At 47.8% G+C, this 19,008-nt stretch overlaps 2 protein-coding genes across 4 annotated transcripts in view; both read left to right on the top strand.

Annotated features, from left to right (window-relative positions):
• PIAS4 (protein inhibitor of activated STAT 4) overlaps positions 1-4,923 on the top strand; it is a 30,022-nt gene extending 25,099 nt beyond the window's left edge. For all 3 annotated transcript variants that reach the window (XM_090027121.1, XM_090027120.1, XM_090027119.1), the window contains 3 exons: positions 200-360; positions 3,320-3,450; positions 4,275-4,923. In XM_090027121.1, coding sequence (XP_089883247.1) covers positions 200-360; positions 3,320-3,450; positions 4,275-4,480 — 498 coding nt within the window. In that variant the 3' untranslated portion in view covers positions 4,481-4,923. The remainder of the gene's footprint in view (positions 1-199; positions 361-3,319; positions 3,451-4,274) is intronic.
• Positions 4,924-4,935: 12 nt separating this feature from the next.
• LOC149853251 (forkhead box protein D3-like) lies at positions 4,936-17,477 on the top strand. The gene is made up of 3 exons (XM_090027122.1): positions 4,936-13,566; positions 15,297-15,469; positions 16,559-17,477. The coding sequence occupies exons 1-3, from the start codon at positions 13,225-13,227 to the stop codon at positions 16,839-16,841; spliced, it is 798 nt and encodes a 265-aa protein (XP_089883248.1). The 5' UTR covers positions 4,936-13,224; the 3' UTR covers positions 16,842-17,477.
• The last annotated feature ends 1,531 nt before the right edge of the window (positions 17,478-19,008 follow it).

Raw genomic sequence — 19,008 nt, 5'->3', positions numbered from 1 at the left:
ATATGAGATGTCCTAGTTTGTTACCCAAGCCACCATTGCAGGATAATAAATCTTTGCCTTTACCAGTTGCCCCTTAAGCAGTTTCTTGCATATTGGCACCAAAACCATCCGTCTACACACACGTATTCATTTTGGGAGGGGAAGGCTCTGATGTTGTGGTAGGATTTCTCATTGATCTGCCTGCGATTGGTCCCTTTAGCTGGTGAAGATGCGACTTTCTGTCCCCTGTCGAGCCGAGACCTGTGCGCATCTGCAGTGCTTCGACGCAGTCTTTTACCTACAGATGAATGAGAAGAAGCCCACGTGGATGTGCCCTGTGTGTGACAAGCCAGCGCCCTATGACCAGCTAATAATTGATGGGTGAGTTTGCCTTCTTGCACCATCTCTTCACTCGCTTCTCTCCAGCCCTCTTCTCTTCCCCACTGTGATTTTTATAATTTTTTTAGCTCTGTATCTGATCCAACACCACTTCTAAATGAAGTGTAAACATATTACAGTTCAGTTGCTCTTAATTTGGGTGAGACAATGCTGATGCCAAAATTTGTGACTTGGACCTTGCTTGGTTTTATAGTTTCTCAACCAGCTTTCTGTAAACTGCTGCCAAAATAAAACTTGTGCCACCTTCTCATTCATATGCACTATCTGACTGGAGACTGACAAAACAAGGGTGCTTTACTTTACCATGAGCTATTGTTTATCATTTGTAGTTCAGCAACTGAAACTTCTTTACATGCTGTTGTCAGGACAGATTGCCTTTCGCATGTATTCTTCTCCCGTTCCTTCATTAAAAGCCTTATCATGCATGATGTTGGCACCCAACAAGCAGTTCTCGACATGTCATCGGTTTGGGTCAAATGATTCTAAATGCCAGCCTTTCACTCGCATATCTCTAGATGCAGAGCTAGCTCCGTTGAGGTACAAATGCAGTTTTAAACCAGAGATCTCTGGTACATATTTGAGGCTTTTGGTTCAAGCTGCGCAAGTGCAGTTTCTGTAGCTGCAGACTGGGAACTCCTTAAAGTACTCAATATTATTGTTCTGGCTGTTTCATTAGCTACCTATATAAGGAACAAGATAAAGGGTAGAAATCTTCCTGAAGGGGCAAGATTAAGATATGTCATGTACCTCACAAATACCCAGACTTTAGAAGATTCAGGGTTCTTGAAGTCTCACTTAAACCATATTTTCCCTGGCTTTTTTTTTATCATGATTTTTTTTTTCTCTAACATGTATTTGAAATACTATTTACTTTTAGTCTTTGGCCTAGGTTAATTAAAAAAGCTTATGCCTCATTCTTTATTATCTGGTATCAGTCTAGATGCACAGGTAGGGCTCCTCCCTGCCAGTAGATGGAGACGGTACAACCAAAATACATTTTGGAGCGTTCTGTGAATCAAAAGAACTTGTCTGTTTATGGTGCCGAGTAGCTTCTGCTTTTGAAAGGAGGAACAAGTACCCTTCCTGTTTGATTTGAGGGGTTTCATGTTAAGAGCTGGATTATCTTTGTTCTAACTACAATAGTTGTTTTTCTGGATTTCTGAGAAGCTCTTTAAGCAAACAGTGAAGTTTTAGGTGTTTAGATCGACGACCCTCTAAACTGTACTTGTAACACCAGTGAGAAATCTGACGGCTGTCCCTAGACTCCTTTTCCTATGCCTACAATGCAGTAAGAGCCAGGTTATTAAAATGGAAACCTACAGATGCCTCTTTTTGGGCTGCAAACCAGCCAAATGAGTTTGGGTCACATTTTTAAAGTGGAAGAGGGAATGAGGCTTTCCAGAACCAGACTTGTAGACAGCCTCTGTAAATATAAATGGCCTTCAGGTGCATTTGGAAAGCAAGTGCTGAGAGTTGAACAGTGGTAAAAGAAGATGGAGTGAACCAGAAGAGTAACCTGGACTTAGAGACCAGGGACTTCAGAAAAAGAGATGGCCATTTCTTATTATGATAGTGGGCTGCTGGGGAAAAAAGTTCTTGTTGTCCTCTTTTCTCCTCCCCACCCATTGCCTGGTACAGCCTCTAACAGGAAGCAGTTGCATACATTATGGTGTCCCTAGAGATTTCAGCAGTAGCTTAGGAAATCCAGTATGTGGACTTGTAAAGAGCAAAGAAGGTAATATTTCATGCCTATTTCTCAGTCTATTAAGAGCATCTAATTTATCTTAATGTGTTAATTTTGATGCATGTACACCAGTTATCCTGTGAGCTTTGTGCGTCTCGTCATACGAATATTGTCTGGGCAGCAGCACAAAGGACTAGAGAAGTTAGACCTAGTGCACCAGATACCCTCCTAGCAAATATGTAGCTGAAACCAGACAGAAGTTATGCACCAGAATGAATGAGCACAGACAAAAGATTAAGAAGAGAGACCCTGAAACACAAGTAGGAGAACATTTTTCACAGAAAACAATCGCTCGCTGTCTGACTGCACAGTTCTTGTGCTCAAAGGAAACCTACCTGCACCCTTACAGGAGAAGCTTGAGACCTAAGTACCAGGGTTTTAACACCATAGACAGTGACTTTATGGCCAATTATAATCTACCTGATACAGGCCATCTGTAGATCCCAGGTGATAATGACCCTCCTGAACAACCTTGTTCCTCTTTTTATCAGGTTTTTATTGCCTCTCTCCTGCCTGTTGGCTACCCAATTGCTCTTATCTCCCACATTTGTTTACATACTGAGTTTTACACAAGCTTTTGTTCAGTCTGCTGTTTGGTTCTGCTGCTCTCGGCGGGTTGAGGAGGGGTACTGTGATACCCAAAAACTTGCCTTTGTCTGTCTCAAGTCCAATAAAAGAGATCACCTGCAAGAATTCTTGCCTCTAACGTCATGGAATTACAGTCTCAACATTCTGGAGGATCTGATGACCTGGTGAGGCGCGAGGACTTCAGCCTGGGCTTGATATTATGGCTGAGCTGGTGTTTCAGTCCACTCGGTTGAAAGCCTTCATCACAAAACCATCCACCTGCAGTAATTCTCTTCACTGTCAGCCTTGAGAGGCAAGGCAGTGAACTGAGCATAGAGACTGCTCTCTCACTTGGACCCTGTCTCTGCTTTATTATTTAAGCACATTGTCAGGGTGGAATGGTTTTGGGATGAAGGTTCACTGTTAGAACCTATACTGTGGTTCCTTTATGGGGAAAAAAGGATTTTGTGATCAAGAAATGTTTTGTTTTGTAACCTTGCCCTGTCACCAAATTTCTCTTGGATTAAGCTGTAGGGCCATGTAAGGTGAGGATCCAACTTAATGACATACTGCCACGGTGCTCTGCTGATTGCCTGAAGGTTAATAGATAGCATCTTGTTTCCTTTTCAGGCTGTTGTCAAAGATACTGACAGAATGTGAGGATGCAGACGAAATAGAATACATGGCGGATGGTTCCTGGTGTCCAATAAGAGCTGAGAAGGAGAGAAGCTGCAGCCCTCAGTGTCCAATACTAGTACTAGGTACATATGGCATGGGGCAAAGGAAATTAATATGCTGAGCTCTAGGAAACTTGCACAAATGATTTTGTGATACAAAATCATGGGCCCCCAGCTTGCTAAGGGGTGCTTGATCAGTGTTGGAAACAGTAGGTCACCCGATTGAGTAAACAACCAGGCAGCCAATAGGGTTTTTTTTTTCCTCTCTCCATACAAAGGAGTAAGTTGGCGTCACAGAGAAGCCCAATGCGTCTGACCAGTAAGACGATCATTATGGATGGGGTCATTGAATCCTTTGAACAATTTCATTCTCTAATGGTTTAACTACCAAGTCCAAGTGAATAGTTTAGGTATGGCTTCAAAGTGGTGCAGAACTAATTCTGGCATGCATGCTTTTGGACCAAACACCAAACTATTCTAACTCCTCTGACTGGGGGCAAGGGAAGATCTGATGTTCCATGAATGGGGATTTTGCCAGAACCTGCTTGTATATATCCGAGGGGGTTTTTTTCCCTTTTAACTGAAGGGCTTCATACACTTCTGCAAATGCTTCCCATTGGTAGTTTGAGCAGAAGATGATCAGATGAGCTTTTGGGGGGTATCCTAGAAAGTATTTTACTATTTCATTGGTTTACAAAGATACAGTGGACTTCACATGAAGTAGATCTTTCTTCATACGACTTTCCCTGAGGAATGGGTTCTCTCTGTCACTTCCCCAGATACTGTATGGGGATGCAGGGCCTGCCAAGGGGTATTGGCTCTGGGGAGTATAATAGATGTTCTAATTGTGGTCCATTTATTTAACATCTAATTCCTAGATGTTCTAATTGAAGTCCATTTATTCCCAGGTTCCTCAGATGTGAATGGGCTCTTGCCCACTCCCAATAGTAATGGTGAGAATGGCAAGGTCACTGCTGATGTGGTGGATTTAACACTGGACAGCTCATCATCAGAAGAGGAGGAGGAAGAAGACGAGGAGGAGGATGACGACGATGATGGACCCCAACCGAAACGACGCTGCTCTTACGAGAAAGATCTAGTTTCTGCCTGCTGACTGCGGAAGTAGCTCTGAATCTCTGAATGGACAGACTTGAATACTCTGGTGCTTACTAAACTGGAGGTGGGAGAGGACCTCTCACCTCATCTCCCTTCCTCCCTGGTCTCCTTTTGACTTTCCTATTCCGAGTTAACCATTAAAATGAAAAATAAAACCATTGAGCTGCTTCTTGGTTGAAAAACTGCCCCACTAAAAGCCTGACCTGAGCTCTGCCAGCTCAACCTGAACCAGAGTCTGAAGTAAGGAAAAGTGTCTTAAGCCAGGCAGTCAAGATCCAGAGCTAACTTGATCTCAACTGCCCTTCACCAGTACGGTTTGAATCAGTGGAGTTCACCTGAAAACCAACAGGACGTCTAACTCCAGTGCATCTCCAAAGCTGTGTGCATTTTTATTGTCTTGTTAAATAACCATTCCTGATAAAGTTTTGCTGGACATGTGAATGGGTGGGTTGGGGTGGGGAAGAGAAGGGGGGGAGGTTGATAGAACCCCAGCAAAGTTAGATCTCCTTTCTTTCTTTTTTTTTTTTCTTTTTTGTTTCTTTTTTTTTAAATGGGTGGCAGAGGGGGAGGGAGAGGGCAGGGAGGGCCGGGACTGAAAGAGAAGAGACTTAAGATTGGGATCGCACTGTTCTAGTTAGGAGCTCCCGCAGCTCTGCACCTCATGTAAAGAGAGACACATTTTGAATCCTTTTAACCTAATCTGAAGGTAATGTAGAAATTGTGCGTAGTGAAGCATTTTAGTTGAGCAGAAGCCATGGGGGGGCGGGGAGGGCTTGAACCACAAACCTGTTGTATTTTTGAAGTGCAATAACTTGGTGTTTTTGAAGACTTAAAAGGGCTGCACATTCCCTTTTCTTTCTTTTCTTTTCTTTTTTTTTTTTTTAAGAAGGCTTTGTTTCTGGAGTCGGTGCCAGCAGCCTGCAGGACAGCTGAAGCCCATCAACTGGACGTGTGGCATCGTGTAGGAGTGGGGCAGGGTGGAGGGGAGGGATGGCCTTCAAGAAAATGCCAGGTGGGAGAATCTCAGTTTCTAGCCAACTACCTCGGTAACTCCAATTCAGGTTTATTTCAGACATGAAACAGTGCAAAGCCCATCACTGGTACTTCTGACGGCACAAACGTCATAATGTTGGGGACAGAGCCAAGGGGCAACGAGTGGAGCACAGTGACCACGTATTACGGCCTCTGGACTTTTCCACTTCTCTGTTCTGTTAAGACTTTGGTCCCAGACCCAAAGCTACTGCAATGCTCTTGACAAAATATTGTTGCTTTTGAGTTTCCAAATGGTAACCTTTTTGTCTTGTAGAGATTTTGTAATTAACTTTGCATAATTTGCTCTGCCTGTTCCTAGTTAAAAGCCTCTGAAGTCTGCATTGCTTTGGACCTTGCTGACTTTCTCGTCTGTGGATGGGAATAAATGTTGGAAGGAAGCTGGCATGTTGACTTGGCCCCGTGAACGTGTACAAGGGAAGGGTGGAGAGCAACGTAATGGCCTTTAGCAGTGAGTGCACTGTGCACCAGACCAGCTGAGTGGTAATACTGCAGCCAAGGCCACGCAAGTAGCTTTCAGTCATACTGTATATAGGCTTTCTAGCTACTAGAAAAAGGCAGTTGATCACTGAACACTTCCAGCCCCCGCCATGCCTCCAGCTCTTGCTGTTTGTTCCAGCTGCAGTGAAATGACAGACGTCTGGGCAGCATGAATCTACGTCATCCCTTAGAACCACCTCCTCCCCTAAAGCATCAGTCTGGAGGAAAGGAGGCAGCTATGTTCAATCACAGAACCAAAGTGATGGTGCTTTCAAAAGCACTTTTAATGCATTTAAGAAAAAGCAATGCATTTAAAATACCACATCGACTTAAAGCCATCAAGTTCCACCTAGAACTATTTTTAAATACCTTTAAGGACCTAGCCTAACACATATAGGAAGAGAACAGAATATTATCCCATAGTTGCTATTGAGCAGAATGCTTTAGACCCTGGCATTTGAAGTTCTCCTCTTCAAATTCTCCATAGAGTCTCGTTGCATGATGTACGAGTAGAGTCTTCTCTGGTGCGGTGCGCTGTACCTCAGATTAATCTGCTTCAAGAAATCCCATGCCCTGTGGTGGCTGGTTATCGGGCTCTGCATCCCACCGCCTGCGGGTGGAGGGCAAAGAGCTGATGACCTTGAGCCACATGGGCTTGTTCTGAAGGGAGGAGCCCTTTCTGCCAATCTGTATTTCTCCCAGCAAATGAAACAGGAGGCAGAAGGGAGCTCTTCTTGCCTTCTCTATCATATTCTCTTCCCAACCCTCCGCCATTACACCCCTCCGGGACCTGCAAATGACTCTGGCAGGGGCCCATCAGGCAGAGGGAGAAATAATAAAAGAAGCCTCTTCAAGTTTCTTCTCGAGCACCAGCATGCAAAAGTACTGCCTCCTCCATGGAGGGGTGAGGGGCTGTGGAAAGGGAATGAGACGGGCGTGTGGGGGAGGGAGGCAACCCAAAATCTTGTTTGCTCTTCCGCCATTTCAGTTCCACCACAGAATGACCTTTGTTTGTACGAAAGTTTCCGTTTAATTTTTTTCTTTCCTTTTTTTCTTTTCTTTGCGCAAGTAAGCAATATGTTTTCAGGTTTAAACTGGGTTGGGGGGTGGGGGGCGACTGGGTAGAGCTCAGACATTAAGTTTTACTGTATAAAGTTGTGCGGCTTGCATCCCCGGCCGCAAGGTAGCTTTAGAGTCCAGTTTTTCTAATATTTGTATTCTAATTTAATTGTTTTTAAATTTTCCAGGCCAAGCCACTGTTGGGAAACATCATGCTTCTGTTACTGCTTTCTGTTTGAGTTGGCCAGCTCTTCCTGTACATATGTTTTTTCTTATATCCTGTTTTTTTCTTTTTGTAAAGAGAAGAGAAAAAGCAAAAGAAAATTATTTTTCTTTCCCTCAGTACACATTCTTCAAAGTTCAGAATTATAGTGTTTCTTAAATAAAAAGAAAGATTTACATTTAATTCCCAGCTTTGTCCTTCTCCATTGTGCTATTGGATTTTTTTTCTCTTTCTGACCCAACGGCAGTAGATTCTCCATTGCTTTGAGATTGGGCACTAAATTTTCCTCTTCCTGTGCACTGCCATTGCTTTCACCAGGGTCAAGAGATACCATTTATTACCATATTGATTTACAAGTGTTAACTCCACTTAGGCCTGATTATATTTGACAAAGGTCCGGGGCAAGGGAGAAGCTTTAGCAGGAAGCAGGATTCACCAGAGGAACTGCTTATTCTGTGCGCTGAAGAAGCCCAGCCCAGATGGTTGCTGTAGTCCCATCCAGCATGATATTCATGGACCTGCAGAAGATGGCAGAGGGGTTGGGCAGGCAGAGTGGGGACGAGGTCGTCTCTCTCGGTTGTGATCCCGTTATGCCTACTTAGCAAACTAGTTGGTTCCAGACAAGGTTTGCACTGCATGTAGCTAATGCTCAGCAGTGGCAGCCCAGCCTCTATTGCCTGCAGCTGTCCTTGTAACCGGTTGGGCACCCTTTTTGGTCGCTAGCAGGAGATCCCTTAAATAGCTGATGTAACCAGTCTGACTGCTCCTTGCTCTTGCTGAAATGGGGAGGGTGTCCTAGAAGTCACTGAAATCTCTATATTCTTTACGTTAAGGAGGAATATACATCCTCGTCAATTAGCAAAGACCCAGAGGAGGGGCACTCTGAAGTGCTCTTGGTTAGAATACAAGGCAGTCAAAGGAAAAGAGACTTAACAGTAGGGGTCTACTACAGACCTCCCAACCAAGGGGAAGAGCTAGACCAGGAATTCTTATGTCAGCTCACAGAGGTAGTTAGGTCAAAGGACGTGGTCATCGTGGGTGACCTGAACTTTCCAGACATCTGCTGGGAAGAGCAGTCAGCCAGGTCTGACTGCTCATGTAGGTTCCTAGCCAGAGTGCAGGACCTCCATCTAACCCAGGGGGTGCACAGTCCCACCAGGGAGATGCCTTGTTGGACCTGGTGCTGGCCACGGGTGATGACCCAGTGAAGGGGCCGCGGGTGCTCAACCACCTGGGTGACAGTGATCATCGCCTGCTGGGATTCACCATTCAGCGCAAGGTGGCAAAGGCCTACAGCAAGGCAGCAGCCCTAGATTTCAGGAGGGCGGACTTCAAGGAACTAAGGAGAATAGGGAAGCACTGAGGTCCTGGAGAGGAGGGGAGCCAGGTGTCCAAGAAGAGCGGTCGCTCCTCAAGGAGATGATCCTCCAAGCCCAAAGGGAGGTAATCCCAACACGGATCAAAGGGGGCAGGAGGGCGCAAAAGCCCCCATGGCTCATCAGAAGCATCCGGGAATGTCTCCTAGCTAAAAGGGAGGCGCACACCCAATGGCAGGGAGGGGCCATCCCCAGGGAGGACTACACTGCGGCTGCTTGGGGATGCGGGGGGGGTCAGGAAGGCCAAGGCAGAGATGGGACTGGGACCAGCTACCCGGATTAAGGACAACAAGAAGTCCTTTTTTAAATACACAGGGGGCAAAAAGAAGGTATGGGGTAACGTGGGGCCCCTGCAAGACACGCTAGGAGATTTGGTCATCACACCAGATGACAAAGCTAACCTATTTAACGATTTCTTTGCCTCCATTTTCCTGATCAGGGGCTGGAACAGTCGCTCCCCCTCTGGGCCCCCTCAGGCCCCAGGGGAGGTGCACCCAGGCCAAGGGTTAGTGAGGAACTAGTCAGGGAACTTGTGGAGGGACTGGATGTATTCAAATCAGCAGGTCCGGACAATCTCCACCCCCGAGTACTGAGGGAATTAGCTGCGGTCATTGCGGGACCCCTGGCACGGCTGTACGAGCCCTCGTGGTGCTCTGGTGTGGTGCCAGAGGACTGGAAGACGATCAATGTGGTTCCCATCTTCAAAAAGGGGAGGAAGGAGGACCTGGGGAACTATAGGCCGGTTAGTCTTACCTCGATCCTGGGGAAGCTTTTTGAGAAAATTATCCTGGCACATATCCATGAGGGGCCAGCAGGAGAGATCATGCTTAGGGGCAACCAACACTGGTTCCTTAGTGGCAGGTCCTGTCAGACCAACCTGGTGGCCTTCTATGATCAGATCACCAAATCTGTAGACGCAGGGGTAGCAGTGGACATCGTCCTCCTGGACTTTGGAAAGGCCTTCGACACTCTTTCACCCCGTTCTCATTAAGAAACTGGGGGGCTGTGGTGTCAACACCCACACAGATGTGTCACCAACTGGCTGGAGGGCCGCACCCAGAGAGCGGTGGTGGATGGGTCATTTTTGACCTGGAGGGAGGTGGGCAGTGGGGTCCCCCAGGCTCAGTCCTCGGGCCCGCACTGTTCAACATCTTCATCAGTGACTTGGACAAGGGGGTAAAAAGTACCTGTTCAAATTCACTGATGACACTAAGATGTGAGGGGATGTGGGCACACTAGAAGGGAGGAATAGGCTGCAATCGGACCTAGACAGGTTACAGGGGTGGGCGGATGAGAATAGGATGGGATTCAGCACTGACAAGTGCAAGGTGCTGCACCTGGGGAGGAAGAGCCAGCACCACACTACAGGCTGGGGGACTCCCTTCTCGGCAGTGCAGAGGCAGAAAAGGATCTCGGAGTCATCACTGACTCCAAGATGAATGTGGGCCGGCAGTGTGGGGACGCGGTCAGGAAGGCCACCCGCACCTTGTCGTGCATCCACAGATGCATCTCGAGCAGGTCCAGGGAGGTGACCCTCCCCCTCTGTGCAGCACTGGTCAGGCCGCAGCGGGAGTACTGCGTCCAGCTCTGGGCGCCGCGCTTCAGGAGGGATGTGGACAGCATGGAGAGGGTCCAGAGGAGGCCACTCGCATGGTCAGGGGGCAGCAGGGCAGGCCCTACGAGGAGAGGCGACGGGCCCTGAACCTGTTCAGCCTCCACAAGAGAAGGCTGAGGGGGATCTAGTGGCCTGTTACAAACTAGTCAGAGGGGACCAGCAGGCACTGGGGAGTCCCTGTTCCCCCGAGCAGGATCAGGGTGACCAGGAATAAAGGTCACAAGCTGGCAGAGGGTAGATTCAGACTAGATATCAGGAGGCGCGACTTCACAGTCAGGGCGGCTAGGATCTGGAACCGACTTCCAAGCAAAGTGGTGCTGGCTCCTACCCTGGGGGTGTTTAAGACCAGGCTTGACAATCACCTTGCTGGGGTCGTTTGACCCCAGTACTCTTTCCTGCCATGGCAGGGGGTTGGACTCGATGATCTGCTCAGGTCCCTTCCGACCCTACTAACTATGAAACTATGAAATGCTGCTGATGCTGCCCATGTTACCTGTGCTCCTCCATTCCCTGCTGAGACTCCATCCATGAGAGAAGGTCACTGCTTTTTGCAGAATGAATGAGAAAACTTGGGCCCTAGAAATGTTGGGGGTGGATGTCATGGAACGAGTTGTGTGGACAACCTAAGTGTAGGGGGGGGTCTTCCTCATGTCACTAAGTAGCTACTAAAATACAACCATGGTCTGGGGAGGATTTTGGTCTCCAGAAGTGTTTGGCACATGCAGCCTCCCCTGACCATTAATTAGGATGTCCCAGCACGTGTTCAATGGAGGTCTCAGCTGATGTCATTAAGCAAATTGCCTCCTGCTTCTCACTCACGGTAGTTCTTGCATTCAGCATTCAGGAATAAAATGGTTTCCTCATTCTACATTTTGCATCCCTCCTTTCATTATTAATGGGCTTTGTGCAGGGGAAAGGCTGTTCTCAGCTGCACAGATTCTCTTTCTGATTAAATCTGGGACCATTCCTTGTCCTTCTTTCCTATTTAGATTTTCTTTTATTGGGCACCTTGTGTCAGGCAGCTGCATTCACACCGAGTTCTGGCTCTGTTCCCTACCGATCTGATAAAATCACCACCTAAAATAGGACATCAAACCAAAATAGGATTTGTGCAATGACACGTTCTTGGACATGCTTTTCTTCAATAATATACGACTCCAACTTGGATTGCTACTATAGCAGGAGTGGGGTACTCTCCGTACCAGTAGGTAATGAACAGCTATCACAAGCTCTGCTAAACAGAGAGCAAGGGAGCAGGACCCAAGGAAGGAAAGGATGGAGGAAGCTGAAAGTTTTGTGGCCTCTCTTCTAATCGGATGGGAAACCCTTTCGAGATAGGGGGTGCCTCACTGGATAGGTACAACATCCAGGACAGTAAAGTCTTGATCTTGACTGGGGCTGCTACATGCTTCTTTAGTACCAAAAAAAACCCAACTTCATTCCATTTTAGAAGAGTTTGCTCCTTAAACTCCAATCCAAGACCTGACTAAACTGGGGAGAGGTTCACCGTTTCACTTGAGGAGGAAACCCATGTGGAGTAGGCAACGATAACAGTTTGAGGAAAGACCAGAACAGAGGTGGAAGAGCAAAGTGTGCCAAGAAGGATGCTGCATCGTTTAATCCTATTATGTGTGTGGGTTGGATTCTGACTTCCAACTTCAGCTGTTTCAGTAGATGAGCTGGTGATTGGGAGGGCTTCTGGGACACTGGTCCCTTGATCATTAATCCATTTGAGTATAGTGATTCATTCCTATGGTCAACCTCAAGAATGAGTTTCTCTAAATTGTATGGTTGCTGTAGGCAGTGATTCTCAACCAAGGTATTGTGGCATCCCAGGGTGCCTTGAGATTTTTTTAAGGATGTGGCAGGATGCCACACAATGTTAGCACTGTTAGGTGGGCAAACATGATTTACAAGATAAACCCAGAGATTTCAAGTAGGAGTCCAAAGTGTCAAAAACACTCTGAGCTGCTGTGGTCTTTCGGAGTTCTTTGCAACAGAATTGCTCTATTCTATTGCTATTTTCCACTAGTCAAAAAAAAAAGTCAAAGCTAAGAGCTGGCTTTTTCCAAAGGGTGCCTTGAGTCTCTCAAGGTTGGGCACCACTCCTGTAAGCTGTCATGAGTCTTGTTTGAGATGAAAAAACATTCCTGTTTCTCTTATTTTAGATTTCTACTAGCCAGATGGCTGTCTGTGACTGCTCAGGACTGGCTTGATGATTCAGGGGTTCTTTTCCAGTTCTAGGTTCCTAAAACTCACCATGTTTGCTCTACCCATGATACTAGCTTGTTTTCTTTTATATCCTTCCCCAGTAGCTTGTTCCCTTCCTAGGCTCAGCAGTGGACCTCTCCACCTCCTCCCTTGCTCTTGTCTTGACCCCAGTTTGATGTGTTGACATCCAGGGGAGAGCACTGGACAATCTAAACTTGTTCTTCTCCAGGGAAAAGAGTTGGTCTACGTGCAGAAAAACAGATACCACTGGACTGTCATTCTAGAGCTCATCTGCAGTCACAGACAATGGGTTTGCTAACAGATTTCTAGGTGTCTCTTAGAAGGTCCATCCGCCTCAAACATTTCCCGGCCCTGCTTTGTTTCCCCTTCGCATGTCTCTCTTCGTTTGTGAATCCTTGACTTGTTGGAAAGCTTGGCTCAGAATTCCTCTACCTCCAGTGGATTAATCATTTTATTTATTAGGCTTAAGGGTCAAATCCTTCTAAACCCGGGGCTTTGCCAGATAAACAGGCTGCTTTGCCAAGGCAGCCCGTTTGTGAAAACACAATTAGCAAACCCTGTAATCTGCACTAATTATCAGGCAGTGCTCAGGAGGCTTTCCCCAGCTCATTCCCCTTGCAAGATCTCCCTAGCCCAGCTTGAAGCTACTCAAGTCAGCGGCAAAGAAGAGGATGAACTAACACAAGAGCCCCAGAGTCACTAGTACCATGGAGGAGGCAGGAGCTGGGAGCAAGCGACAACTGGGTGTCTCCTTCATGATTGATTATCTGCTCTTTGATAAGGGGCAGCCAGTGAGTGAGGAGTTGGAGGCTGGGAGCCAGCCTCAGTCCAAGACCTTGGGCTCCTTGGAAGAGAAAGAAATGGAAAAGGAGGTTAAGAGAAAGCAGGCAGATACTGGAGCTCAGGCACCACCAGATGCCGTGGACAAACCCAACCAGTCTTACATTGCCCTTATTTCCACAGCCATCCTCTCTTCTCCAGAGAAGAAGCTGCTGCTCTCAGATATTTATCAGTGGATCATGGATAATTACCCTTACTTCAAAAATAAGGTGAGTTTCCACAGCTATGGGTGGGGTATGAGTTGCTGGATACAACACCAAGGGCTTGCCTCTGTCTGCTGGACGGTTCTTTTTGGTGCCAGGGACGTTCCAACAGAGGGCTGAGAGATTGCAAGCTCGGTCCTTCTTTCATTTGTAAAAACTCACCATCCATGTCCGAGCCTCTTGACATTGATTTGTGCACAGCCAAGGCTGAATTTTGCAGAGTTACTTCTCTAATTTTCACTTGAATCTTTGGGTAAAAGGGAGAGGATCTGTAGGGGATTTAAAATTTCCCTTTGTCTCAGTGCCAGTCTGGCAGGGAGTGGGCACAAGGGTGCCTTGGCCCTGAAATTAGACCAGAGAGAGAGAGACCCAGCATATTCTTACAGAATTAAGAAGTACCTCCTCTCACTGGAGTAGAAGAAGTTTCTCTGCTGTTTTCTTCTCTCCATCCAATGCCCACCCCCACACACATCGGTTCAATGATAGTGACTGCACACACGCACCCTGCTATACCTTTCTTATTGTTCCGTGCCTTTTTCTTTGATTTTCATGCTTGCTCTTCAACACCTGCTGCCCTGGGAGAAGGCAAAATGAAGCGACCTTTCTCCCTCTCTGGCTTTACACTTCTCATAAATGGATGCAAAAAACATCTGGAGTTTTGCAAATGTGGGATCCATCCACTGCCAGCTTGAACCCCCGTTGCATTGATCACCAAGTAGCAGGGTGGAACAGAGAGGGTGAGATGTACAGGTTCAGGGAGATGCAGTAACTTTCTGACCTTGGGATTGTTCTTTTTTTTTCCCCCCCAGGTTAGACTATACAAAAAAAAAATCTTGAAATTGGCTGCAATAGGAAAGTGTCCAGATCACTGGGTCATCTAGATGAACATCCAATGCAACCAGCAAGATGAAGTTGGTCCATGGCTGGGGTCCATGTGGGTGTTCTGGGAGAGGCAGCTACATGTTGATGTGATGGTGCTCAGAGAACCCAGTGACAGGGCTAACTTGTGACTTTGCCAGTGATTTGCTTGGTCGCTGCATGGTGACTTGCTGTGCATCTGACCCCCTTTTACTTTGTCAAGAGAAACAGAAAGCTGTTGGTGTGAGTAGGTGGCTGGGCAGGTGGGTTTTGTGTTTTTACATTAGAAATTCAGGTCTGAGCACCCCAAGCTGGTGCTCTTGGGATAGCGGAGGTTAGCCACCCCAGACTAAGAGTACCTTCTGAGAACAGAAGTGCTTGAGAGAAGAAAAGGGCTGTCTTCTTTTTTCTGACTTTAAACTATTAAAATCTATTCTGTCCCCTGGATGTAGAGACAGTAACACTTTGAAGCAAAGAAAATCTCCATAAAAGAATCAACCTTTGCTGTCTGGGGCCTCCAAATTGTCTTCCAGAAAGACCAAGATAACAATATCAGGCTTGGTATTTCTAAGGTTCAGTAAACAGCAGGGGAAAGAAGAAAACATTCTCTGATTTATCCCAAAGAAGTTAAAAGTTAGGCAAAAATATAGCTCAAATTTCACTACAACTCAGCTCATCCAACCTAGACCATGGAAGCGTGACGTGAGTATTGAAGATCTATAATGGGGTTTGGGTGCCAGTGAGCAGACCATGGTAGGGCTGCTGCTCCTATAGCCACTGCCTTCCCTCCGTCCTTTGTCTCCAGGCAAATGCTATCACCCCAATTTCTCCCCTTCTTGCCATGTTTCACTGCCCCGTCCAACTTCTTGGCTCTGCAGGAGAAGAGCTGGCGCAACAGCGTGCGGCACAACCTCTCCTTGAACGAATGCTTCATCAAAGCCGGGCGGAGTGACAACGGCAAGGGGCACTTCTGGGCCATCCACCCTGCCAACCTGGAGGATTTCTCCAAGGGTGACTACCACCGGCGCAGAGCCCGCCGGCGCATCCGCAGGTGAGCGGCAGCCTGAGGCAGGGTGTCAGGGCTCAGCGCCCAGTTCTCAAATCCTAGGCTTATCCTTGAGCCATGTGCAGAGTGACCCCTTCTCTCTACTGGACTCCACTGATTTCCAGCCTGACCTGTGGGCTCTGCTCCCCCATGGGGATAAGCCCATTATCCCTTTACGTTGACCTGAATCTGACCTCACCAGGCCCAAAAGGATGTTTGTTTTTCCTTTCACTGGAGCCTGGTGTTGCAGGTGATCCCTCCTCTGTCCTTTGCCATGATACTGCACTTGGTGGTTGAAACCTTTCTGCCTGGCAGAGGAGAAAGGAAACTGAGTGGTGCCTCCAGCTGGGCAAAAGCTGGTGGGCACAGTAAGGGCTACAGAAGCTTAGAGGGGAAGCTAGGAAAGCAGCAGGCTAACAGATCTCTTCCCATACTCATCAAGGCCCCCCAAAAAATCCTTGGTGCCTGAGACCAAGGTTAACTGCAGGTTTTGGTGATTCCTGAAACGGCTTTTGTTCTTTTAGTGCCTTGCAGCAGCAGGGAGGACTTGAGCGCTGGGGAGCTAGGTCACCTGGGTTCTTCCATCGGTTTGCCACGTGACTTTCGGCTAATCTCTCACACTCTGTTTTCTCTCCATAATGAACATCAAACCTGCCTCCATTCTGGGAGGGAAGGGGCAGAGCCAGGGTTAGATGGGACAAAGGGCTCTGGTTGCAAAGTGCACAAGGCAAAGAATGCAGATGAAAGACACCATCAGAAGGCAAAGGTTGAGGGAATGGGTGGGAGATGTGGAGTCTCTAACAATCAAGTTGTGAGCTGGATTTCGGGAAGAGACCCTTGGGAGCTGGTGCAAGCTACTGAGACACACAGCCCTGGCAGCAGAGGTCATCCAGGCAGACAACCGTCCCAAGGGGGCTGCTGGCTATTAAGTCAAACCTGGCTCCCAGCCCTGCGTGCCCTGCACCAGGGAGAGCCCACCTGGGTTTGCTGGGCCAGGCAGCAAGGGAAGAGATAATCTGCTCCAGGCTAGCGCAGGTCCCTGTGTCCAGAGCACACAGACCCATCTGACCCTGTCTTCTCTTTGCCCTGTTCCAGGATGGCGGTGAGTCTGAACTATTACCCCTATGGCTGCTATGGGGTGAGCTGCTGCCCAGGAAGGTACTGCCTGTGCTGCCCACCGTACATGCACCCTGCTGCCGCCAGCCCTTCTCAGCATTGCCATCCCAGATTCCCCGTTCTGCCCCTCACCCAGACAGCCTCCCAGCCTCCCCTGTACCTCCCCGGAGCTGCCTACAGATGCCTGCAGGAGAAGCAGCTCAGCTGGGCTTGGAGCAGACCCCACTTACAGCACCCCTTGAAGGCTCATCTGTACCTGTAGCCTCTGCTTCGCCCGCCTCTGGGGAACATGGGGCCACCAGGGCTGGGAAGAACCAGGTTTGACAGATGCAGCATGGAGACCTGAGCATGACTGTCGACCTGCACTTGGCCTTGAACTTGACTGCAAAGGTCCTTCCCCTTGCATGGGTTGCCTTAGTGAAGCTGGGACAGGGACCTGCCCTTTGAAGAGGGCAAATGCCAGAAAATGACACAGGACTTGTGATTCCACCCCATCTTCTACATATATAAAAATGAGGTAGGGGCCCTGCAAGTCCACCTTCTCAGAGGTTCAGACACTGCTTCCAGTCCCCATCCATGCCTGGAGGAGCATCTGATCACTACATTCAGCAGTGCTGACTGCTGCTGTCCCCTGCTGGGGCTTATATTGGTATGAGGATGACAGGGTTCACGGTAGCTGCTCCTTTCCACGTCCCTTCAGCATGCTTAGTCTTCTTGCCTACCTTACAGCCTCTGCAGAATCTTTATTTTTGGTTTATTTTGATTGGAATAGTCTTATAAACAATAAATCCACAGCTGAAAGCACCTGAATACTCAGCATCATCCAGTGTCATTTGATGGTCTGTCAGACAGGACCGTGGTGTCAGTCCAGTAGCGTGAGCTGCCTATGCCAGCAGGTCTCAAGCTAGTGAGTACAAGCCCATTCAGGGATAGCGTTCAGACTCCCACGGGACATGGGGTTGCAAACCTGGAAGTAGGGTTACCTACCCCAGAAGACTGGGGATGCCTGCTCTCTCATCTAGTGTATCTTTTTCAATGTTTCCAGAAGCTCAGCACATTCCTGTCTTTGATGCTGGATGGATTCTTGTGTTTCCCATTTACCGTGCAATATCCAAACTGTTGGTGTTGGGATACCTGAAGTCTGTCTCTAAGGTACCAGTTCGAGAGGAGCTTGGCTTAGCTGATGGTTGTCAAGTCCTATGTTGGCAGGATGCTGACTCCAGTGACTCAATATTTATTCCCTTGGGTGTCAAGTGACCAGTTGTCTGCATCCCAGCCGCAATCCAAGGACTGAGTGGGGAATAGATTACCAGTGATCCTCCTTGCCTTTAGTGAGGCCATGCCTGGCCACGTGGGATGGGTTTTAGTATGCCTTCATATCTATAGCATATCGGTCCCGCACCTGCCCCATAAGGGTGCTCTATCCTTAATCATGGTTGCAGCACAGAAAGGACATGATGAGGCTGCTAAGGCCTTAGCAGATGGAGGCAGGCAGCAGAACCTCATGCCTTCAGGTCCAGTGGTTGTAGTTTTGATTGCCTGCGGTGCAGCATAGCACTACAAGGGCTTTAGCTGGGCATCTCCTGCCAGCGTGACTCTTACAAACAAACCTGTTCCCCAGCTGGGCTGCACAGCTTTCCCCGTGAGATAAGCCGCTAATTCCAGGGGTTGTGCTTCAATTTCTGCTTCCCTTCCTGGGGATACAACCAACACCTGAGACTCTGAGAATCTTAGTCATGGAGCCAACTAGAACAGCTGAAGGGAAGGAGGAGGCGGCAGAATCTGTCTCTGTGCACGTGTGTGTATTGCACTAAAGAAGCATGGAGTTCATATGTGTGTGTGTCCCCTACCATTTACATCCCAGCTGGGCAAGGCTGTCAGGGTTATACTAGAAGGGACCTAACAGGATATTTACTTTGATATGAGGTTTCTAGTTCAACCCAGTAGTCCTGCTTCTGCCATATAGTTAGTCTTGCTGGCTTCTGGTTGACTTATGTGGATGCCATTGGCCAGAGCAGCGTATCTGATGGGTCTTGTGTGATCCCATCCCCTTTATTTTTGTTGTGATTGAAGAATGAGATCACTGCGTTGGTTTGGTGGTTGGTTTTCAGAACCTTCCACACTGGGGAAAGGTGTCGGATGACTTGCAACGCATGAGCACATTTCATGTTATTTCATGTTGCTCTGAACACTGAATGATCCATCCATCCATCACATAAAGGAAGCGTTGAACACTTGTGCAAATCGGTGCCCTAGTAGCAAAGATGTTAAGGTCTGTCCTGTTCTTCCCTGCTGTTCTCTGCCAATAAACCTGTTGGAAAAGTACCTGCCCCCTTTTTAAAATTTTTTTTAAAGCTTATACATGTATGCATGCATGTCTAGGCATGTGCATGCATGTGAATGTGTGTGTGTGCATGTAGTTCCCCCCC

Source organism: Crocodylus siamensis, chromosome 14 (assembly GCF_052110815.1).
Source record: "Crocodylus siamensis isolate JL-2025a chromosome 14, ASM5211081v1, whole genome shotgun sequence".
Taxonomy (NCBI): Eukaryota; Metazoa; Chordata; order Crocodylia; family Crocodylidae; genus Crocodylus; species Crocodylus siamensis.
The sequence above is the reverse complement of the archived record's forward strand: the minus strand, read 5'-3'. Positions and strand labels throughout refer to the sequence as shown.